The sequence below is a fragment of the Acanthopagrus latus genome, chromosome 7 (assembly GCF_904848185.1).
Source record: "Acanthopagrus latus isolate v.2019 chromosome 7, fAcaLat1.1, whole genome shotgun sequence".
NCBI classification, from domain to species: Eukaryota; Metazoa; Chordata; class Actinopteri; order Spariformes; family Sparidae; genus Acanthopagrus; species Acanthopagrus latus.
The window spans coordinates 15,346,511-15,367,180 of record NC_051045.1 but is presented as its reverse complement, the minus strand read 5'-3'; the positions used below and the strand labels follow the sequence as shown (position 1 = coordinate 15,367,180).

The window sequence follows — 20,670 nt, the reverse complement described above, 5'->3', positions numbered from 1 at the left end:
CACCACATGAGCATTGTTTTCACAGTTCAAAGTGAGGAGAGAGTACTTTGCACTTCAAAGCCACTCATCTGGGAGGCAGTACAGTGGGGGTGGGGTGGCGTGGGGGAGAGGGGACAGGAAATAAGAATCAGGGTAATTAACAACTTCTGCTCCGTAATAAACCAGAGACGCAGCATACCTCAGCCTCCAAGATACACTCCTGTTTTCATGTCCTCCGCGCTCCTCTTTCCTTTTTACTACTGTTTTCTTTCATCCTAAATGTTCACTTTAATTTGGAATTGGACTATTTTCCTGAATGCTCGGGGTTACATCACATTTTTTAATGTCTGCATGGGGGATTCGTGTCACACACAACCCCGCGCTTTCTATGCGCGTCTCATTTTAACTGCGCCATCGACGTGCAGATGTTTATCCTCCCTGAAATTATTATTTTTTTAAAATGTGTATTTCCAGGTAGATCAATTTGGAAACATTTGCGTAATTATTAAAAAAACTCATTAAAATGCGTCCTTATTGGATTTTCCGCTTTTGCTGAATCTATTAATTAATGCAGTCAAACTTCTTGTAAATGTTTTTTTGTTTTTCATAAAGACATATCATCATTGTGATTTTCTGAAACACAGATTTTCTGTGTTGCTCAGTCTTGTTCTCACCTATTAAAGAACTGTGTGATTCATTGGCAGGCAACAGCTGAAGTCTGCACTTCATTGTGAGTCTTAAGAAATCTTTTGTCTCGAGCTGAGGTGTCTCTCTGTCAAGGACACAATGCTGCACTTTGTCTGCTCTGCTATCGCACCAGCAACTTCAAAACCCAACCAAATGGGACGGTTCGGTGGTGTCTTTGTAGCCTTTTATTTATTTTTAGAGCTGTTGATTCCATCAATTACATCTGCTCTGATACAGTTTATACATTTCCAATTTGAGCTGGCCCCTCCTTATGTTTATTTAAGGATCACAGTCTGTGAAACAGGGAGAAGAATTAGATAAGTGAGAAAAGTAGGAATTTACATGAGAAACAGGTTCCCAGCCTGGATTTAAACTCTTAACATTGTAATGGTGAACAGACTTACAGAATGAGATTAAGCCTCAATCTGCATTTAATGGAGCAGATCTGAAGCGGCCTCTACTTGAACTCTGAAATGTGAGAATGTCTCACAGGGTAGCCTATTTGACATGTCACCCACTGGTGAGAACTCTGAGGCTTTGATTGAGTTTTATCAATTAGCTTTGTCAGGGAAAATACTGTGACTGTCTTCAGAAGTGTGTGTGTGTGTGTGTGTGTGTGTGTGTGTGTGTGTGTGTGTGTGAGCTTCAGCGTGAAGAAAATACAAAATATACTGTCATATGTGTCATCTGATAGCAGGTGATGTGTGTTTTTATTCTTACTTTTCTCATTTCCATTCTCATATTCTTGTGTATTGGGATCAATAATATACCTATCATTGTGAGTTTATATCACTTAAAGGTCCAAAGTGTAGTTCTGGGAAGAAATGTTTATCAGAAGAGAGAGATCTTCATTCACTGATTTATTTTGGTGTTGTGCCTAAATAAACTAAATAAACAAACGATGTTTGTGTTCATGACTGATTGTACTTAATAAACCAACTGACCTTAAAGGACAACACAATTTCATACTGTTTAACTTTGTCTATAGTTGGCGGACCCTGCCACCTTTCTAGCTTTTACAAACACTGTTCTGTGACCATATCTTCCTCTGATAACAGCTTGTTTATTTGGTTATGTAAAAAAATAAATATTTCTGAGTTTGAATTTCTTCTCCAAAACTTCACAGCGCCCCTTTAAGTGGAATAATTCCCATTAATTCCAGTGTTACATTATAAAATCCACTTGGACTGAACAAAAATTGCATGTGTTTCTTAACTGTTAACACACATTTCATAAACGAAACCCGAACTACATTTACTCATATTTTTGTCCTGACATTAGTTTCTCTGCTATAAAGGTTTTGACAATGACAAAGAAAATTGTACTTTCATACTTTCCTGGAGGTATAAATACATTTTCATTTAAAATAATAGTTTCTTTGTGCTGACATTTGTTGACTGGAGATCTGTCAAGGGTTTGCCAACATTTTCATTTTCATTCATTTTCATTTCGCCAGTTGTTGCTAAAAATACATAAAAAAAAAAAAATCCATGTATTTACTATCTTTACTTGAATTCCCACAGAGGAGTTGAAGCAGTATGCAAAATACTCCCTGAGAGAACAGGAAAATATCTTGACTAAGCTGACTATATTAATCTCGAGCTCTTTTAACAGACTAAGCATTTTGTTTCCAGTGCTCCTAAATGTGGATATTGAAAGTTGCTGAAACACTAAATGTTACCAGTTTTTGTTTTTTCTTTTTTTCTTTTTTTGTGAGGGATGATTTTGAAAAATGGAAAGGAGTGGATGGTGGGATGTCCAGAGAAAATGTTGTTACAAAATCTTTTCTTTCTTTTTTTTTTCAGAACAATCGGAGGAGGAGTCAGCTTCTCGGGTCAGCATTTGCTTGAAATTGAGTGAAATTATGAGTAGCCCACCCCTTCACCTAACAGCCCCCCCTCCCATCTCCTCTCTATTGACTGGCTCTCCTGCATCATACTGGAGACCCCGTTGAGAGGATCTTTTCTCTCTATAAAGAGAAGATGCAGCCCAGGCGCCTTTGAGATGATCGCACGGATTTACTGCGCGCCTCTCTGCCTCCAACTCCGCACGGGCATCCTCGGCCGCCTCGACGCCGGATCATCTGGACCGCTGGCGTGCTAAAAATATACTTGAACGGGACATTCGAATGACGCGGGATTTCCGAGTCTATCCAGCCAGAGTGTCTGAGTCATCCGAGCCCTGAATGTGAGCATCTTTTCCCTCCTGCGCTCCGCCGAGTACTTCAGACTTTGCGCGTCGTCGTCAGTTTGTGTTGCAGGTGCGGCGGGGAAGCAGCGTGAGGACAGATGGCTGCGCTGGCGATACAAAGAACTGACAACTTTTTGCACACCTTTTTACAGGTTTGTGGTGTAGTCATCTGTTCTGAAGCGATGCGCGCAGATTTAGCAGCTGTTTTTTTTTTTTTTTTTTTTGGCGTGGTTGGTGGTGCAAGCTTGTGCGTAATGGGTGAATATGCTTCACGTGTGTGGTCCGTGTGATAATGATGAGGAGTGTTGTTGGTGGTAAAATAATCTTTGATTACATTGTGATAACAGTAAAAGACATGAGTAGGATTTTTTTTTTTTTTTTTTTAAAATACAGGAAAAAGCTGATTTCATGTTTAAAAAGAACTGGTTCATTTAAACTCTTGTGCCAAATCCTCAACTTTTAATTTTGAAATTCAAAAGAAAATGTCAGTAAAATAAAACAATTTGTGGAATTTTCAAAAACTTAAAATTGTCTTTAAAGTTGCCGATCTAATCTGATGTGTGTTTGTTCGCCACACAGGACCGGACGCCCAGCTCCTCTCCAGAGGGCGCCCCTAACACCCTCTCCTTCCTGGCCACAACCTGTAGCCAGGCCTGGCAGGTGGGAAGCTCCATGGGCTCAGAAGGCTCCCAGTTCCCCTACGAAGGCACCGTCAGCTCCACATCGGGAATGTTTCAGCTGTGGAGCAACGACATGGCCCCCAGCACGGCCCTCAGCACGCACCAGATGACCTTCACCGTGCCCAAGGTGCAGTTCCCCGGTCACATGCAGTCCGGCCTGGGCCACCATCATCATCACGCCCATCACCACCACCACCATGAGCTGCCTCTCACCCCTCCGGCTGAGCCTCCCTCCTCCTACTCCTTCGAACTCTCCCCTGTGAAGGTGCTGTCCTCGCAGCCGCAGGCCAACGGCCCGTACTACCCTCAGCACAACAGTGTGGGACAAAATTTCCCCAGTTTCCTCCAGAACTCCTCGGCCAGGCACCACCTGCCCGGAGGCCACATGGAGGAAGGGCAGCAGTGGTGGAGCCTACCCCAGACTAACGCCGCCCCTTCCAACCATCCCTTCTCTCTGGGCAGACAGCTGGTTTTGGGCCACCAGCCCCAGATAGCTGCTCTTCTCCAGGGCACCTCCAAGGGCCTGCTGAGCTCCACGCGCCGCTGCCGCCGCTGCAAGTGCCCCAACTGCCAGGCGAACGGCGGAGGCTTGGAGTTTGGAAAGAAGAGACTGCACATCTGCCACATCCCGGAGTGTGGCAAGGTGTACAAGAAGACCTCTCACCTCAAGGCACATCTACGCTGGCACGCAGGAGAGAGGCCCTTCATCTGCAACTGGCTCTTCTGTGGTAAAAGCTTCACCCGTTCAGACGAGCTACAGCGGCACCTCCGCACACACACCGGGGAGAAGCGCTTTGGGTGCCAGCAGTGTGGCAAGAGGTTCATGAGGAGTGACCACCTCTCCAAACACGTCAAGACCCACCAGACCAGGAAGAGCCGGTCTGGGCAGCCCTCACAGAGCACGGACCCTCTGCTCACCAATATCAAGAGAGAGTGATCTCTGCGCTCCATCATTCAGAAATAATAATCAATCAGTGAACAGACTGTGTGACTCACACTTACTGCCATAGATTTGCACTAGAGGGTAAGCATCAAGCTCCCTGAACATCTTCTGTCATCAAAGCCCTACTTTTGACATCAAGTAGTAGCATTAAAACATATTTAGAAACCATTTTTAATCAGAGTAATCGTGTGCTTTTTGAAGCGAGGCACCTTTAAAGAATACTTGAAGCCTTTTTTCAGTGATATCGTAAGAGTTTTCTGAACACACCTGAAAAAAACAAAACAAACAGCTGATGAACAATTCAAGATTTGTTTAAAGTACAACCGATGTGACAATCTGATTTATTTTTTTTTTTGTCTTCTGTAAATATTTTATTCATGTGAAGGACACGGCAGACACGAGCAAAATCCCACAAAGTTTACCAGAAAAATGTCCATATTATCATGTTCAAGATAAATGTATGCCTTAGCACAGCTAAAATGAAAATGTCTGCTCTCCAGTGCCGGTTCAGAACGGGGTAAATGTTTCTGTTGCTGTTGGTAATTAGATTTTTATTCCAAAACGAATCCTAATTCGTCCGCTTCAAGGTAGGGATCCTTTTTTTTGAAATGTGAGTCTTTGATCTATCAGATTTATCTCGGCTGTGTGAAGCACCGTTTCTCCTGATCAGCAATCGTTTTTAATTTTTAACTTCTTTGTAAATTATGTATAAATATCATGAACAATTTTATCGGGGGTTATGGCCGCATGTACATTTTAATAAACATTGTCCTTGCTGAAACAATTTGGTTGTTTCCAATCATGTCTTCTTTTTTTTATTTTAAAATCTTGATGACTGACTGTGAAGTAAATACGTGTGACTGACTCAGTGGTTTTAACCCTCTTAGCCCATTCAGTAAGACGTGTGAATTTCTGCCGCCCCGCAGCTCTCAAAGATCTAACATTTTATTTAAATTGTAATTCGATTGCACTCGGAATTCAAAAGCTGCTCATTGTTCTGTCGGCGTGAAGGAAGAAGCTCCTAAAGAAGCCCTAACATGGTGGGCTGTTCAAAGATTTTCACACCTCAAAGTAAATAGTCGATCCATTGATGGGGCTGTTTGTCTCGCCTGCTGCAATCAAGTTCACAGTCATGTGGCTTTTAATGAGTGTTTTCTTTCTCTCAATGGAGAAGATTGAGTCAACAGATGCAACAGAGGGCACTGGAGAGGAATTCCCTGTGAATGGGACCCCTGTTGTCGAGACCCCCTCAGTGGTGACAGGAACTCCCTTTGATTTTGCACCCTTGTGAAAGTTAATACCCCTCTCAACCCCCCCTACCACTCGTCCCCAGCCTCCATATATCACAGCCGTGTTACGATCGGCCCTGCTTTACTGCCCAGAATGGGGCTTTATTCAGAGGCCAGCCAACCAGATGTCTGCTCATCCAGGGGTTTCTTCTCTTTGTTTTTAATCCTGTTTGAACTTTCTCCAAAGGGGGAATGCCGAAAGCAAGCAAAACGCTTTGCCTTTGTCTTTAGCGGGGCGATCAAAAAGTGGGGGGTTCATGGCAAAAATATTGGGCTGCTTTAGTCGAGCCTCTAGTTAGATCAACACAGGAATGATCATGGTGTGAGGATTCATAAAGATGTGAGTTTGTTACAAAGCACTTTTTTCACAGAACAGAGGAGATAACTGTCTGTTGACATCAAAAGAACCCACAGTTCTTTTAATCAAGTTCGACCCAGAGAGATTATAGAGAAGCACAAACGCTGCACTCACTTTCAAAAAGACACTTTTTTTTTATTTGATATGATACAACAGTTTTCTACTCAGTCAAACATGGCATCAACCAACCCTCTCTTTGTTTTTAATTCCTTGCTTTTGGTTCTCTGTAGTGGTATTACGTTGAGTTAAATCAGTAATCACCCGTGAAAGCAGTTCACATAAATCGATTCTGTGAGATGGTTCCGCTCACCTAATGTCTAAATGTATTATTGTTTCTCTCGGACAGGCTATTGAGCAGCTTTTTCTTCAATGCGAGCGCTGAAATATGAGGCCCGTTCATCTTTGGTGCAGCTGTAAGATCCAACTAAAACTGGAAGTGAAAGCCTTGTGGGGACCTCTACTGGCCACAAAGAGGAACTGACCTGATATTGACAGGATAGCACCCTTCATCCACCTCGCTCGCCTCTTTCTGTCCTTCCTCGGCGTTGCAGTCCTGATTGCTACACAGTATCGACGACTGTTTGATAAGAGTAACGGCAAACTGAACTAGAGGAGTATTTGAGTGGTGAGCGGCTGTTTTTTTTGTTTTGTTTTTTGGCACTGTTGTTTGAGGAAGAGGGAGCATGCAGATTCATCAGCATCCTGCAACATAATATCATCCTTCATTTTCCAAGTGCAACGTCCCTTGGCTCTTCTTGGGTCTTCCTTCAACTTACATGTGGAAATATACGATTGCATTTATGGTATGCACTGTACAGTATTTAGTCCAAGAGGGAAAAAAAGCTAACAGAGATTATAGAAATGGTGCACAGCCTTGACATGACAACAGTGGACTAATAAAACAATTCATAAACCACAAGCCACCCCTCTTCGACCTGGAAAGAAAGATCCGTGTAGAGTCATGAAAGTCAATAACCGAGAAGATGTTGCATGCAACACTTTGGGGTCAGCACAGCAGTCCCTTTGAATGCACCAACTGGGCTGAAGCAACTCCTCTGGAGTTGCCCAAAGAGCAAAAAATGTATTCCAACATGACGTCATACCCGCAGAGAACCTCCAGGGGGCTCCATCACACCTTTTTTGTCCAGATCAAACGAGGGCCGGTCAAACAGAATAAGAGAGCACGCAGGAGCCCTCAACACTGTGGCAAGAAAGAAAAGTTCTTCACTGTCAGTTTGAGCGAGTTAAGTCTTTGTGGCGTGTTCACATCAAGTGTTCTGCTTTTTCCCATTCTTGTCGACACAAACAGCAACTCGGTCGTCAGCAGGGGAATGACAAAATGCACTAATGTAGCTGTACTTGTCTTCTCACTACAGGGCTTCAGAATTACCAGAGTACAAAAGGAGCTGCTGCCACTCCTTGCACAGTCTCATGCACACACACACACACACACACACACACACACACACACACACACGTTTAACACACATCCAGGCACACACGTAACTCCAGTGACCGCCCCAATTAGGAATGGATATTTCTTCATCAAACAAACTCCCCCTTGCCCTTTTAAAAGTGAGAGGAGCATACAAACTCTCACCAAAGGTAAAAAGCAGAAATTGTCATGACAGAAACTGTCGAGCGTTTTTCTCTCTGAGCCCAGTAACTTCCCACTGGATGCTGTTCGTGTACTCTCAGGGTGGCTAAAGCTAGTCACCTCCCATTGAATGGCTCTCTAAAAACAGGAGCAGAGAAGTCACAGCTGCAGCCCATAATTCCTTCATTATGTTCCTTCATTATCCTGCAGATATCATAACTGAACCAGGTAAGAATCCAGCCTGGCATAAACAGACAGTAGACAAGTCCTCCACATCTGAGGCATTTAGCTGCTGTCCTCCTGACCGAGGAGACACAGTGTCAGAGTTCATAGGTCATCCTCGGCCAACTGAGCCAGGTTGCTGGGCCGTCGTCCAGCTGAGGGGCCCGACAGTGGAGGCTGGCTCCCAGCGTCAGCAGCTTGACCCCTCCGGCAGCCCTCTCCTGCTCTCTGCTGGGGAGAGAGGGAACATTCAGCGCAGTTAAAAAGAGCTTCCACGTACTGAACTCACACATCTGCAACCCTGATTCTAAAATAGATTTTTTTTTTTAAATGTGCTAATTTGCTTTTCCTCTACATTAATTACAGTGTTTACATTAACTCAGTTGAATACAATGCAAAGACAGTATATTTAACGTTTTGCCTCATCAGCTTTGTTGATATTTGTAAATTAATCTGACTTACAAAAGACTGTAAAAGTTGTGGAACGCTAAAACAAAACCTGGAACACTTCACAGCTAAATACACTGTTAAGGTAAAAAGGTGAGAGTATCATAAGTTGCTGTGAAAAGGGGATTGTTGAAAGGCTCAGTCGCTCACAAGCAGGGATTGGGTGAGATTCAAAACTGTGTGAAAGACTTGAACAAGGGCTGGTAAATGCTGTAAAATTGCACATAATTGAATGTTTGTTCACTTGGGTTATTTACAAAGCACTCCAACTCCAACTCATTTTTATATGAAACTCTTAAAATATACTATACTTTAAATACAGCATACTTTGAACGTTTATACTCTACTCCATATCAAATAAATAAATATATATATATATATCTATATATATATATATATATATATATATAGATATATATATATATATATATAGATAGATAGATAGATAGATAGATAGATATAGATATAGATATATAGATATGGTAAGAATATGGTGTGATGTTAGTATGTTTTTATATATAAAAACTTACTAACATATTCTTTACACAATAACTATATAGAGATTTAATTCTATCATACAGGTTATGCTTTATTAAAATCCAGTTTAGTTCAGTTCATTGTAAGTGTATTTAAGTTAACTTAAAACTAGACTTTTAATAGAAAATGTATCCTTAAAATTGTACAACATTTGAAGCACTCCCTCTACTACATGGAACAAAAGCATGCAAGTGCACCAAGCACAAACACATTACCACAGCATGCAAATTTCAGTTAATAGCAGGACAGAACTGGCTTGTTTTGAATTAATGGTCATTTAAATTTAAAAAGTTACAACAGTGACTGGGCCTGGAGGAAGAGGGAGGCAGGCGCAGTGGACAAGACCTAATCAGAGGGAGACGGTGGAGAGACAGGGCGGACACACAGGCAGATGTTGAACTGGGTGGTAGGAATTAGGTTATTATGATAATTATATAGAAAGGTGTCTTTAACTGCAGTAGGTATAAATAACTTGCTAATCATTTAATGGAAAATTAGTTTATAGGGATTTTTCACTTGTTTGGCCCCCAGTATAAAAATGCATCGGCCCAAGCTCCATGTATTCACCCCAGACTACATATGGGAAACGATTATCTGCCTTTGATTGGCATCTCGCTCTGATTTCCTCGTCTGGCTCAGCCTGCTTCCTGTTTGTTCTGTACCAAGCCTGTTCAGCCTGAGTAAACAGAGAGAGGTGGGGAGCAACAACTGCTGGCTTGTCCACACACACACAGCCCACTGATGACAGAGGGGAGACTTGCTAATGGTAATGTAAAGCACAACAACAGGATGCTGCCATTGTTGACTGGCCAGATGGGGAAAAAAAGAAGTCAAAGTAAAGACAGACAGGCCTGAAATTTGGCAAAACGTTTTGTTTTGTGTAAATGTTTGTGGAAGTTCCCTTCTTTGTAATCAGCAACATAATCGATATCCTTAAAAATATTTACTTTTTTAAATGTATTTTTTGTTATTCCTTCTTCATCCAACAGGGGGAGCAATAACTATTCTAATGACTCAACAACTCTGCACCGTATGTGTGTCGAAATAAATGGTTACAATTTACTAAAGTCTTTCATCTTTTAATTAACATTAATGAGCACATTGGAATTATTGTTAGACGTTAGACAATGGCCCATTATTTCCCCAGTGGTTCGCCTCCTGTGGCTTGTTTTGTCATTAATTTTTTCCCAATGCTGGTGTTGAATAATGACTGCCAGACAACCCAGGAGCACAGCGCACAGCTACGTGCAAAAACAATCAAATGTCATACGCAACATAAGAGACAGCTTTGCCTGTACATGCATGCGCATACACTACCTGTGCACTTTGTGTGGTGGATGTGTACAGCCCATTTGACACAGCTTGACAGTTTGGCTGATCAGTGAAGCCCAGTTGGACGTGTGATGGGGAAACAGTGTGGGAGTCAGCAGGGCATGGCTGGACCACAGCGGGCTGCAGATGCAAACAACAGGCAGGTCGATCACTAACACTGCATGCACACAACACCATTTGCTGTTTATTATGATTCCATTTGGGAAATCGCCCAGTCCCTGCAGCCAAAAAAAGCTTAAGAGGTAAGCAGGGCCTGGCAGTGTCTCAGGTGTCTCATGAACAGAAATATGGAGAGACAGCTTAAGAAAACCTACGTCCCGCTGTGAGTATGTCTCACTGGGTCCTTGGCCCTGGCCTTGGCTGGGCAGGTAAAGCGCAGGCAGGGAGGTGTTGTAAGAGTGAAGGGAGGGCAGCTTGTGGCGGTCAATGGAGGCGGAGGAGTGGGGCCGAAGGGCGCTGGCGGCAGACAGAGGGGGCCTCATGCAGCGGCCCAGGCTGTTAGACTTGCTCTCTCGCCGTTGGTACTCAATAGGCGACTGTAAGGCTGAAAGACACAGAGGAACAGAGGCAGCTGTTACAAAGCTCTACACTTATCTGAACGACATAAAGACCGAGTAAAAGCTTTATCACAACTATAATGTGATGTTAAACTTCTCTGAAGACATATTTCATATGATTACAACTGTGTTATTTATGCGTTCTTATACCAGCCTCCATTAACGGATACCCAGAGGAAGTAGTTGCCAAAAAATGCATTAACATTTATATATGCTAACAGCTACATTATAGTGCAGTCCTATTCAATTGGCCACCCATGGGCCAAATGCAGCCCTCCAACAACCTCATTCCAGCCCAACGATTATCTGGTTGGCAGGCATATTAGCCCATTCATTTGTTAAGTCTGTTGCTAAGCACATTAATACTCTCACTTCATTCAAATGTTTTAAGCTTGGCTGTTTAAGCGGAGGGTATTTACGAGAATCCTACTGACCAGCTACTTCTAAGATTAAAATGGTGCGTTGTTTTTTTCCTGTATGCTCTTGAATATATACAACTTTCTTTTTTCAATTAATACGAGGTACGTTGCCTGACAGAAGCCTGCTGAAAGCAGTCACAGAGAATGAAAGTCCATTTTCACCAGGAAGTGAAGGAATGACCTGAATAAACTAAAGTTGATAAGTAAAACTTTACACAACTTGTCACAATCTAGATCAATTTTTAAGATTATGAGATCCAACATCCAACATTTTCAACCTACAGTCGCATCTCCAAAGAAAATTGTGAAACATTGTAAAACATTTATGAAAACGTAATACAATCATATCTAATTCAATGTTTAGCAACATCAGTTTTACAAATTATGCCTGAGCCCAGTTTTAATATCATTTACACAATCATGTGTTTCACATCCTCGCTTGCGAAAAACAACTGAGCCTTTCGAGGATTCCTCCTTGATCATACTGCCGCCTGTCACCTAGGAACCTTTTTGTGTTTTGTTTTTTTTTTGAGCATTTTACAATTTTCTCAGTCTTTTGATGCCCGTATCCCATCTTTTTTGAAACATGTTGCTATCATCAGGATCATAATAATAATGCTAATCATTTAAGTTGATGAGTTAAAACACTTTATCTTTTTTAGTTTTCCACACAGCCTCTGTACTGTTTTCAACTGAGAGGACAGCAAATTATCACATTCTATTCTAGTTTTTACACAGAACCCCAAATTGTTTGAGTCCTGGTTTTAATAGTTTACATGCTATCTTGTGATTTTCTGTTTAATCATGTTAAGTTACAGTAACTTTTTTTTTTTTTACTTTTGATGTGCTTCCACAGAAAAGACTAAACTGACCCAACTGCTTACAATGCTTGTGCTATGACAATAAGAAGAAAACAAGATGGAGCATGATTTATGGATTAGGGGGGATGCGGTGTCGTCTCCGGAGCTCAGCTGGGACTTACCATTGAGGAAGTTGCGCTGGGATTCCAAGATCTGAACAACATCGTTGACCCAGGCCCGGCAGATGTCGGGGGAGGCGGCCTGCAGCTGGAAGCGCACCACACTCCCGTCAGGGTTGCGTGATGTCAGCACAAAAGGGGCATCATCGCCGTCGACGCCGGGCTCCACCCCAAGGCAGCTCACCTGGAACATATCACATCTGATTAGCATCTGTGAGGAGTCCAGCCTGCTGAGCTGCTTGTTAAATACTTCAACTAACACATGCAAGCCTCTAAAAACATCCCTGCCACAGGATTATGTAACGTGTGCTGATTTGGGCAAGAATTAGTGGGGATCTGTTGTGTAACTCGTAACCTGGGAGTAAAATGTGCTTCTTCAACTGAGTCACAAACCTTGATGCTGTTCTTAAAGATGTATCCAGGGATGGAGAAACCTTTCTTCCTGTCGATTGGCTCGCTGAAGATGACCATCTGCTCAAAAAGGAAGACCCGTCTCTCTTTGGCTCGGGACAGGAAGCTACTGTCCTGCTCGGTGACGGTGAAGGTGTCCTGCTGGAGCAGCTTGCCCTGGGCCGTGATCTTCCCCTAGTACCACGGCAAAAGACAAACATAACAAACGGAGGAGATGGTGTGGTTTTCACGGGCTGAATAGTTGGCATGAGAAATGTTTTGAAGGCTGTCTAAATTCCAGAGACGTACCTCAAAGCCTTGTAGTCGGCCCACGTTCATCATATCATTGCAACGTTTTGGCACAAAGCACATCACTTCCACCGCTTTCTGTTTAAAACACAAAAGCCAGGTTGCAAGAACACTCATAAAAGGTTTTGCACACGTACAAAGATAAACCTTTAAACTTTGTATTTACGAATCAGGACCAACCTCCAACTCCTCCGTGTCCATCCCAGCTTTGGTGTAATACTTGAGGAAGTCCTGCTCAAATAAACACAGCATGGTCACAGAGCATTCTGGGTTTACTGCTCAGAGTAAGGTGAGGACATCTGGAGGACTATTTATGGGGGCTGAACCCACCTTTCATTTGAATGCCAGAGGGCAGAGTTTTATACCAGGGATGTCATTTTATGATCATCTTCAAAGACTTTTACATATGATTGTCTAAATCCTCTGTTAAGAATGGAGTCTCATTGTGTAATTTGCCTCTTCCTCCTCTCTGGCTGAACAGATAATCTGCCCAAGTGTGTCGTCAGTGTTTCTTGATGGAGGGGCGTGCGCGTATGTGTGAATGCACATTGTATGTTTACAACCCTGTGACTGACCCTGCTGCGTGTCGGACAGCTGCACAGTAAACACCGGTGCGTGTGCATAGGAAGTTTGGTGTGTGATCCACAGCGCAGCAGTGTGTCTGCGTTTCACCTTGAGCAGCAGCTGGTACTTCATGATCCTCTGGACAGGTTTGATGAGCAGGTCGTTCAGCTGCAGCCTGTGGCCCAGCTGCTGCCGCAACTCCTGACAGCAGTGACGGACACAAACAACACGACACCAGTCAGCATGACAGCCGCGCCACAGAGAACAGCAGCTAATGGCCAATTGAATCCCTCACAGACAATACATCGCAGGGATTATACTGTTTGTTTGTCTCGTGTCGATGTAAAGGAACTAATAACAATCTGAATAATAAATGGCAGAGGAAAAGACACCCACACGGCCATGTATAATATATAGTACGGGAACTGACATCCATGCATACGGAATAGCTGAGTAGCTACAGGCCTGAGTGGCAGGTGGCCAGTGCATCATGGGTATACAAGTGTTTGTCCTGAATTAATTCGTCAATATGATCAAAAACAGCTTTTACAGTTTAGTTCATGTATTAAAGTCCCTCTACAACTAAAATGCATTTCTCTTCATGTTCCTACAGTTGAATGTTTGACTTTCACTGAGTAGAATGATGCACGTGCAGAGTTTGACACTAGAAGGCTGTTTTCACATTTATTAATGAAGGCCTTAATTTTCTATGTGCTCGGTGAAAATTGGACTATAGGAGGCGGGGCCTTCGAGCAGGATTTGTGACATCACAACTAGTTTGTAAGCCATTCCCGGTCGTGGATTCAGCATAAACAAGTGCAATGCGGTAACTTGAATCCTCCAGTGCACACACACTGAGAGTGGACTTTACAGTGACGTAGGAGACATCTTGTGTCGAGCAGTTAAACTTGTGAAATAAGAAGCGTTTGCATATTCATATACTAGCACGGTGTTCAAAATTGCAAGCGACATGAGCAAGCATCAGCAGCAAACGTGACGTTTTGAGACTGACGCCCTGTTTCTATTTTCACTCCTGTGGCTTGCGTTGAAAGTGCGACATGGAAGATTGATTTATAAAGGAGTATCTTTAGGAACTTATTTTTGCACATCTTAATACATGTATGGAGGAGATCTTTAGTCAATTCAAAGTGTCACGTGTGTGCGAATTTGCTGGTTTTCATCTGTCAACAAAGTATTGGTCAATTAATTGAAAAGCTGTAGAGGGAGATAAAAAAGTTATGCCACTCACCTCAAAGTACGTCTCGATATACTCTGAGACGATATGTTCCGACTTGGGCTTGTTCTGACAGTATACGACATACATATGCAGGCGCCTCTCCTGCATCACCAAACAAACAAACAGTCATGTCATTAGAAAGTCATTCAGTTGAACGTCTGATACAAATTAGTGACAAAGTAAAAAAAAAAAAAAAAAAAAAAACGACTTAAACTTGAGTTACTCTGTGAAAAAAATCCTTCTTTAATTGCATTACGGATACATGAAAATGCCTCTAAATGTGAGCAAGAATCGATGTGCGGTGACTCTGGCTGCTTTTGGGAGCAGAGCAGTAATGATTTGTCGGTTCCTTTGAAGTCGACTCCGTCTGGTTAGCGCCTACTCTTCTGTGACTAAATGGCTTGGGGAGTGCAGATGTGGCGGTCCTGAGAGCTCTAATGGAGTTTAATGTAGATGAGCATCAGGTTATGTATAATTCACCCAGGTTACCCTCGGTGTAACCAGAGCCTGCTGATACGAGACCGTACCTAGCAACAGGCTGCATGTCTCTGTAGCCTGGAGACCGGCGAGCTGCTCCACCTGAATATGGACATCATGTAACACTGCAGAAGACAGCTGCACGCATCTGCCCACCTGCATTGCGGCTGCATGTTTACATGTGTTTATATGAGCACACATGTTGCACGTCGGCAACACACCCCTTGTTGTAAAGCTGCTTTTCATTAGGAGCGTGTTCATGTTCACAGTTTGACACCATGCTTAGATTCAGTTACAAGTTTTTTGTTTTTTTTTTCTTTCACCGCAGGCTTTCTAAGTTGATTATCCAGTGGGCTGAGCCTTATTGAATTGTTAAAGAGCTGCAGACAGAAAGAGTGAATATAGCAAAGAGCAAAGAGAGACGTTTAACTTAATCATCTTCGGACTAGAAGCAAAGCCGAGTTGGTCAAATTACCCATCGTGTATGCACAGTCTGCATGTGCCGCCACATAGCCAACATGCATTAATCTAATTTTGCTCGCTGTATGAGCTCTGTGACCCTACAATTCTATGTTACTCGACTCTGACTTGCATGCATCACCAAGGTATGTAGGAAGAAGTGGGCCACAGTTTTGGGTGGAATAAAGCCTACGTATCAGACAGCCTGAGCTGAGGGTTTGTTATTCCTCGTCCTTTTCTGGCTGTTTTTCCCTGGTGTTTCCTGACCGGTCCAGCCCAGACTGGAAATCTGCCAGTGTGTCGTTCATGTGTGCATGTGTGAGTATTTGCCATGTGCGCTGTTGTGAAAACACAGGCCGGACCGAGACGTATCAGTAACAGTGAAGTGGAAGGAGAGATGCTGGCAGCAGAGAGAGAGGGAGAGAGAGAGAGGTACAGTATGGGATAAACAGGAGCTCCACATGTTTTCTTAGCTCTGTTTACCCTCACGCCAAACAGCACAAGGAAGCAGACTCAGACACACTTCCACTGACGGGTGTGTGAGTGTGTGAGTGTGTGCGTGTGTGCGTGCGTGTGCATGCGTAAGCGAGTGTGTGTGTGTGTGTGTGTGTGTGTGTGTGTGTGTGTGTGTGTGTGTGCCAGCATGGCAGTCATACTCACATGTTTGATGAAGAGCTGAGCCAGCCTCTCCGGCTCTGCCAAACACTTCTCCAGCTCTCCCAGGAAGTAGCTACAGAGAAAGAACACACACACACATACACACAAGCAAACACACACACGCAATCATCCCCAAAACGGAAGGTCAGATTTGTCTCCTGACCTATTGTTCCTTTGTCCTCCGCTCAGCCACAAACACAATACTCTGCAAACCCCTGTATGTCTTTCACTTTGAATGCAATTTGGGCAAATGTGCTTTTTTTTTCCTTCATAATTTGAGATCAAATGCATTTAGATAAATGCAACTTACTCTTTATGCCAGTCAAATATTTGGTGAATGTTCCCAAAAACAATCTTGTCTTTTCCCTTCATGTCCTCCGGGACACTTTTGGAGGTCATTGTGCCCATGTAGCCCTGCAAGGAAACCACAGAGCTGCTGACGTCTGTTCACACCTCGACACATTTATAACACACCGCAACAGTCACACACAAGCTAATATTGAGCTTTTATTAACTTTCAGATGGCACGAGTTCTTCCCTGAACCAAAATATCTCCAGCTATTTAAGGTACCGGGAGATGGATCGCCTCGCGACATTAAACTCTTCAAGCTAATAATTCACAAAATCTGCTAAAGACTGCAGACGGTGGGATGGAGGCAGACCAAAGTGTGGAAGAATTGTGATGATAAGGCTTTAGAGCTCTCTCTGACAGACTGGGTCGATGACTAAGTTCCCTCTTCTCTGTCAGTGAAGAGTGTGTGTGTGTGTGTGTGTGTGTGTGTGTGTGTGTGTGTGTGTGTGTGTGTGTGTGTGTGTGTGTGTGTGTGTGTGTGTGCGTGTGTGTTCTGTGCTGGCAGACTTGCGATGTTTACCTCCACTATGAGCCCCAGGTCTGCCACATAGTGCTTCTCTGTCTCAATAAGCTCCTTCAGCACATACCTGTGAAGATACAAATGAGGAAAGATTAGTGTTGGAGTATTTATTTTGCACACTGCATAAATATTGTTAGCACTTCATTTTACGAGTCCCAGTTTCCTTATTATTTTTCCAGAAAGGGCTCCAGAACGATACTCAATTGGAATTTGGTAGAGAGTTTCCTGGAAGGGATTATTTGATTTTCTTACTAGTTCAAAGGAAAATGGAGAAAGCATCCAGCACTCTTTCAATTAAATCAAACGTATTAGAGTAACATACAGCAAACAGCAGATCAGCTGATCATTGAAATTGTGAAATTTCAAGCTCACCCTGGAAATGAAACTTCCTGGCTTTTTCCGCAGTACTAACTGCATCTCACAGGCAGTGGTGAAATAGCTAATTACATGACCCGAGTATGGATCGTTGGTCAAAAAGTCTTTGACAGCTCTGGAGAGAGCAGCACTAGTGAGTGGACTTTTTATAGAGCCAAAATGAAATAAATAAATAAATTATTGAATACCTAAATGACAGAATAAATTAATAAATAAACAGTTATGTAACAAAATGCTTAAGTAAGAAATGTATAAATAATTAAATGACTTAATGCTTAATAAATATATAATTATATAATAAAATGCTTAAATAAATGAATGAATGAATAAATAGCTTAAAGACTTTTAAGATGATTTTGAAATGTGAAATGTTTCTTTGCACATAGTAGAGTATAAAAGTTGAGCATAAATTAACAAATATGAAGGACTCCAACAAATACATTCACATTTTCTTGAGTTTTTCCTTGACTTGGTCATCAACTGCTTCTAAACGTGATGTTCCCACTATGTATCGACTATAACTACTTAGACTAATATGACGGTTCTTTCTTACAATGGATATCCAGGTTCCTGCGACAAATGTGGCCTACAGACCCAGAACCCTCCCTGTTTTCTCTGTACATAGCATCAGATCCAATAGTTATGTCTCATGAATCGTCTTGTGAAATATAGGATAAATATTGGATAAATTCTGGGAGAGGGGAAAACATTTAATCTTCTAAATTTTAGGGCAGCGACCTGCCCTGTAGGCATTTTCCACAGCTGACATTTATCTTGTCATAGAAGTAAAAGCACCAGTAATCACATTAACAAAGGCTACCTTCTGTTAAAGGCTCCTTGTAATAACAGTGTGACATTTAACCGGGATGAACGATACCAGGTCCCTAAAACTGAGGCAGCAAAATGGCATTCAGGCTTTATTCATTTAACTGTTAGCACCTGTGCTTTCTTCCTACTGTGACATGTCAGAATGTCTCCTGTTAAAGAAAGACAGCAACTTCTGAAAAATTCTGATTTGTATTGTAATGAGTCTGAAATATCTTATTGCACTTATAAACTTCCCTAAAATAGTTTTGAAAAGATTTGTTGCTCTGAGGAGGACAAGGTCAGTCTGGTCCCCAACTTCAGTCTAGACTGAATTATTGGACGGTTGCATTCTTGGTTCCCCAATGGTGCGTCCTAACGACTTTGGTGTTCCTTTGCCTTTTTTTTATCGAGCACCACAGAAGTTGAGGTCATAATTTTGGTTAGTCAAACACTTTGGTTTAAGATCAACAGTCTGCTGCGTGACATTCCCAGCAGCCCCAGCTGCACTTTGCGTTTAGTGCTAATTAGCAAATATGTTAAAACTGTCCTAATGACCATGATAAGATGAAGATTTTTTTTCCAAGGCATATGGTGAACACTAACACATTCCTAGATGGCAGCTGCACTCTTGAATTATAATCTTGTTGTTTATTTACAGAATATGTGGCGGCATCGTGGCCAAAACACGTACATGCTTTTCTCTAAGGCACTCCTCCTCTCCTCCTCTGTGTCAGCCGCAGCCGACCATTGGCTGGAAGTGTCGTCCATCAAGACGGAGCCGCTGTCATCCGGCAGAACACTGGTGGACTGAGTGTCCTGAGGAGGCCGAGACAGACAGACAGACAGACAGACAGACTATTTCTCAAAGGTCCGGTGCCAGTATTGTGCATCATGCCAGGAACAAAGTAAGCAAGGGGGAGATAAAGAGCGGGAGAGAGACGATAATGATGCAGGTTGCCAAGGTGACCAGGGAGAGCAGTGAGACACGAGGAACAGAGATTGAATGATAAGAAGATCAGATTCAGATGGTCACCGTTAATGATCCGTGCTGTGCACATCAGCCACAGAGAGATGGAGAGAAAGAGATTAACAGATAAAGAGTCAGAGGGAGCAACAGGCTCCGCAGATGAAGGAGATGACAAATAAAAGCTGGGAAGCTTTCAATGGAGTTTTGGCTTGAGAGGAAGAGGAATACAATTACTGTTCACCAGCTGACAATGGCATTACGTTTGTGATTTATGTGTGGATTAATAGATTATCTTGTTTTGCCACCTGAGGATTCAAATGTACAAGTAAATACATCACACGATATCTTGTTTTTACAGCAACAAATATGTCAGTACCGCCTTATTGGCTGAGAATAGAAATGTAGGATAAACCCAAGGTTGCTCTGACCTAATCGATTGTGTTCATGTGTTACATACATGACCTCCTTCTCATGCTTTTTCCTGGAATTGATATCATTTCCTGCAGGGGTCCTGGTGCAAATATAGAGTCATTGTGCACACCGCAACGAAGCCCGCAAAGAATGAAATCATCACCAACTCAATGGACACATGCTTCACATCTGCAGACAGCCCTCAAGTGTGGATAACCTAGTTTCCTCCCATAATACTCACTCCTTTGTGTGGTTGTAAAATGACTCAGTTGTCGTCTTCTTTCAGAGTTCCTCCCTCTATTTTTAGACATGTTTTTCAGCCGTTTCTTTGAGGTCATTCGCTCTTTCCTGACGGTGTAAACATATAGGGGCAGCCGTCTGTCCTCACCTAAATCCCTGTGTTCCATTGCCCTAGTCAAGCAGAACCTCCCCACCTTAAACACACACACAAACCTGCACACACACACCACAGACCTATGCCTAATCCCTGCCTAACTCCCCTGGCAGGTGGCTGCCCTGATGGAGAAATAAATAGATAGACATATAAGCAAATAGAAAAAAAGGACGGAACTTTTTCTTCTCTGCTCTAGTTCAACTTGTTCACCTGCCATCATCATGACAAACTTGTTGGCGTCTCCAAGCTGTGAGCTTTCTCCTCTGTCGCTGTGATGTATGAGAGTGAGAGAAAAAGAATTAAAGTGATGAAGTGAAGTAAAGAGAAGAGAGGTTTCAAGGAGAGACAGAGAGGCTCCATAAAGACCTTCGCTCCCCCAACTCATCTTGCCCCGCTAGGAGTGCTCCAGCCTGGCTGACAGGTCTCCCTGGCTCCCAGATCACTTCCAGATGTGCTGTGGCAAAGCCCACAGGAAAATTCCCCTTGTCTCCCTCTGTTGCAACTTTTGTTTTTCTACTCAGAATCCAACGATAAA

At 42.8% G+C, this 20,670-nt stretch overlaps 2 protein-coding genes across 6 annotated transcripts in view; one reads left to right on the top strand and one right to left on the bottom strand.

Annotated features, from left to right (window-relative positions):
• Positions 1 to 2,541: 2,541 nt before the first annotated feature.
• On the top strand, positions 2,542 to 5,263 carry sp5l (Sp5 transcription factor-like). Of its 3 annotated transcripts, none has more exons than XM_037103653.1 (2): positions 2,542 to 2,853; positions 3,436 to 5,263. In XM_037103653.1, the coding sequence occupies exon 2, from the start codon at positions 3,529 to 3,531 to the stop codon at positions 4,471 to 4,473; it is 945 nt and encodes a 314-aa protein (XP_036959548.1). In that variant the 5' UTR covers positions 2,542 to 2,853; positions 3,436 to 3,528; the 3' UTR covers positions 4,474 to 5,263. The 3 variants fall into 3 exon arrangements, with proteins under 3 accessions (XP_036959548.1, XP_036959546.1, XP_036959547.1); XM_037103651.1 differs by having other exon boundaries at positions 2,542 to 3,008; XM_037103652.1 differs by lacking the exon at positions 2,542 to 2,853 and adding an exon at positions 3,180 to 3,340.
• A 973-nt stretch (positions 5,264 to 6,236) lies between these two features.
• Positions 6,237 to 20,670, bottom strand: part of arhgef25a (Rho guanine nucleotide exchange factor (GEF) 25a) — a 55,154-nt gene continuing 40,720 nt past the window's right edge. For 2 of the 3 annotated variants that reach the window (XM_037103644.1, XM_037103646.1), the window contains 13 exons: positions 19,055 to 19,179; positions 17,182 to 17,248; positions 16,620 to 16,723; positions 16,313 to 16,382; positions 14,729 to 14,818; positions 13,588 to 13,680; positions 13,096 to 13,146; positions 12,916 to 12,993; positions 12,610 to 12,801; positions 12,220 to 12,400; positions 10,576 to 10,805; positions 10,247 to 10,381; positions 6,237 to 8,176 (listed from right to left, as the gene is read on the bottom strand). In XM_037103644.1, coding sequence (XP_036959539.1) covers positions 8,051 to 8,176; positions 10,247 to 10,381; positions 10,576 to 10,805; positions 12,220 to 12,400; positions 12,610 to 12,801; positions 12,916 to 12,993; positions 13,096 to 13,146; positions 13,588 to 13,680; positions 14,729 to 14,818; positions 16,313 to 16,382; positions 16,620 to 16,723; positions 17,182 to 17,248; positions 19,055 to 19,179 — 1,542 coding nt within the window. In that variant the 3' untranslated portion in view covers positions 6,237 to 8,050. The remainder of the gene's footprint in view (positions 8,177 to 10,246; positions 10,382 to 10,575; positions 10,806 to 12,219; positions 12,401 to 12,609; positions 12,802 to 12,915; positions 12,994 to 13,095; positions 13,147 to 13,587; positions 13,681 to 14,728; positions 14,819 to 16,312; positions 16,383 to 16,619; positions 16,724 to 17,181; positions 17,249 to 19,054; positions 19,180 to 20,670) is intronic. The other variant, XM_037103645.1, reaches the window with a different exon arrangement.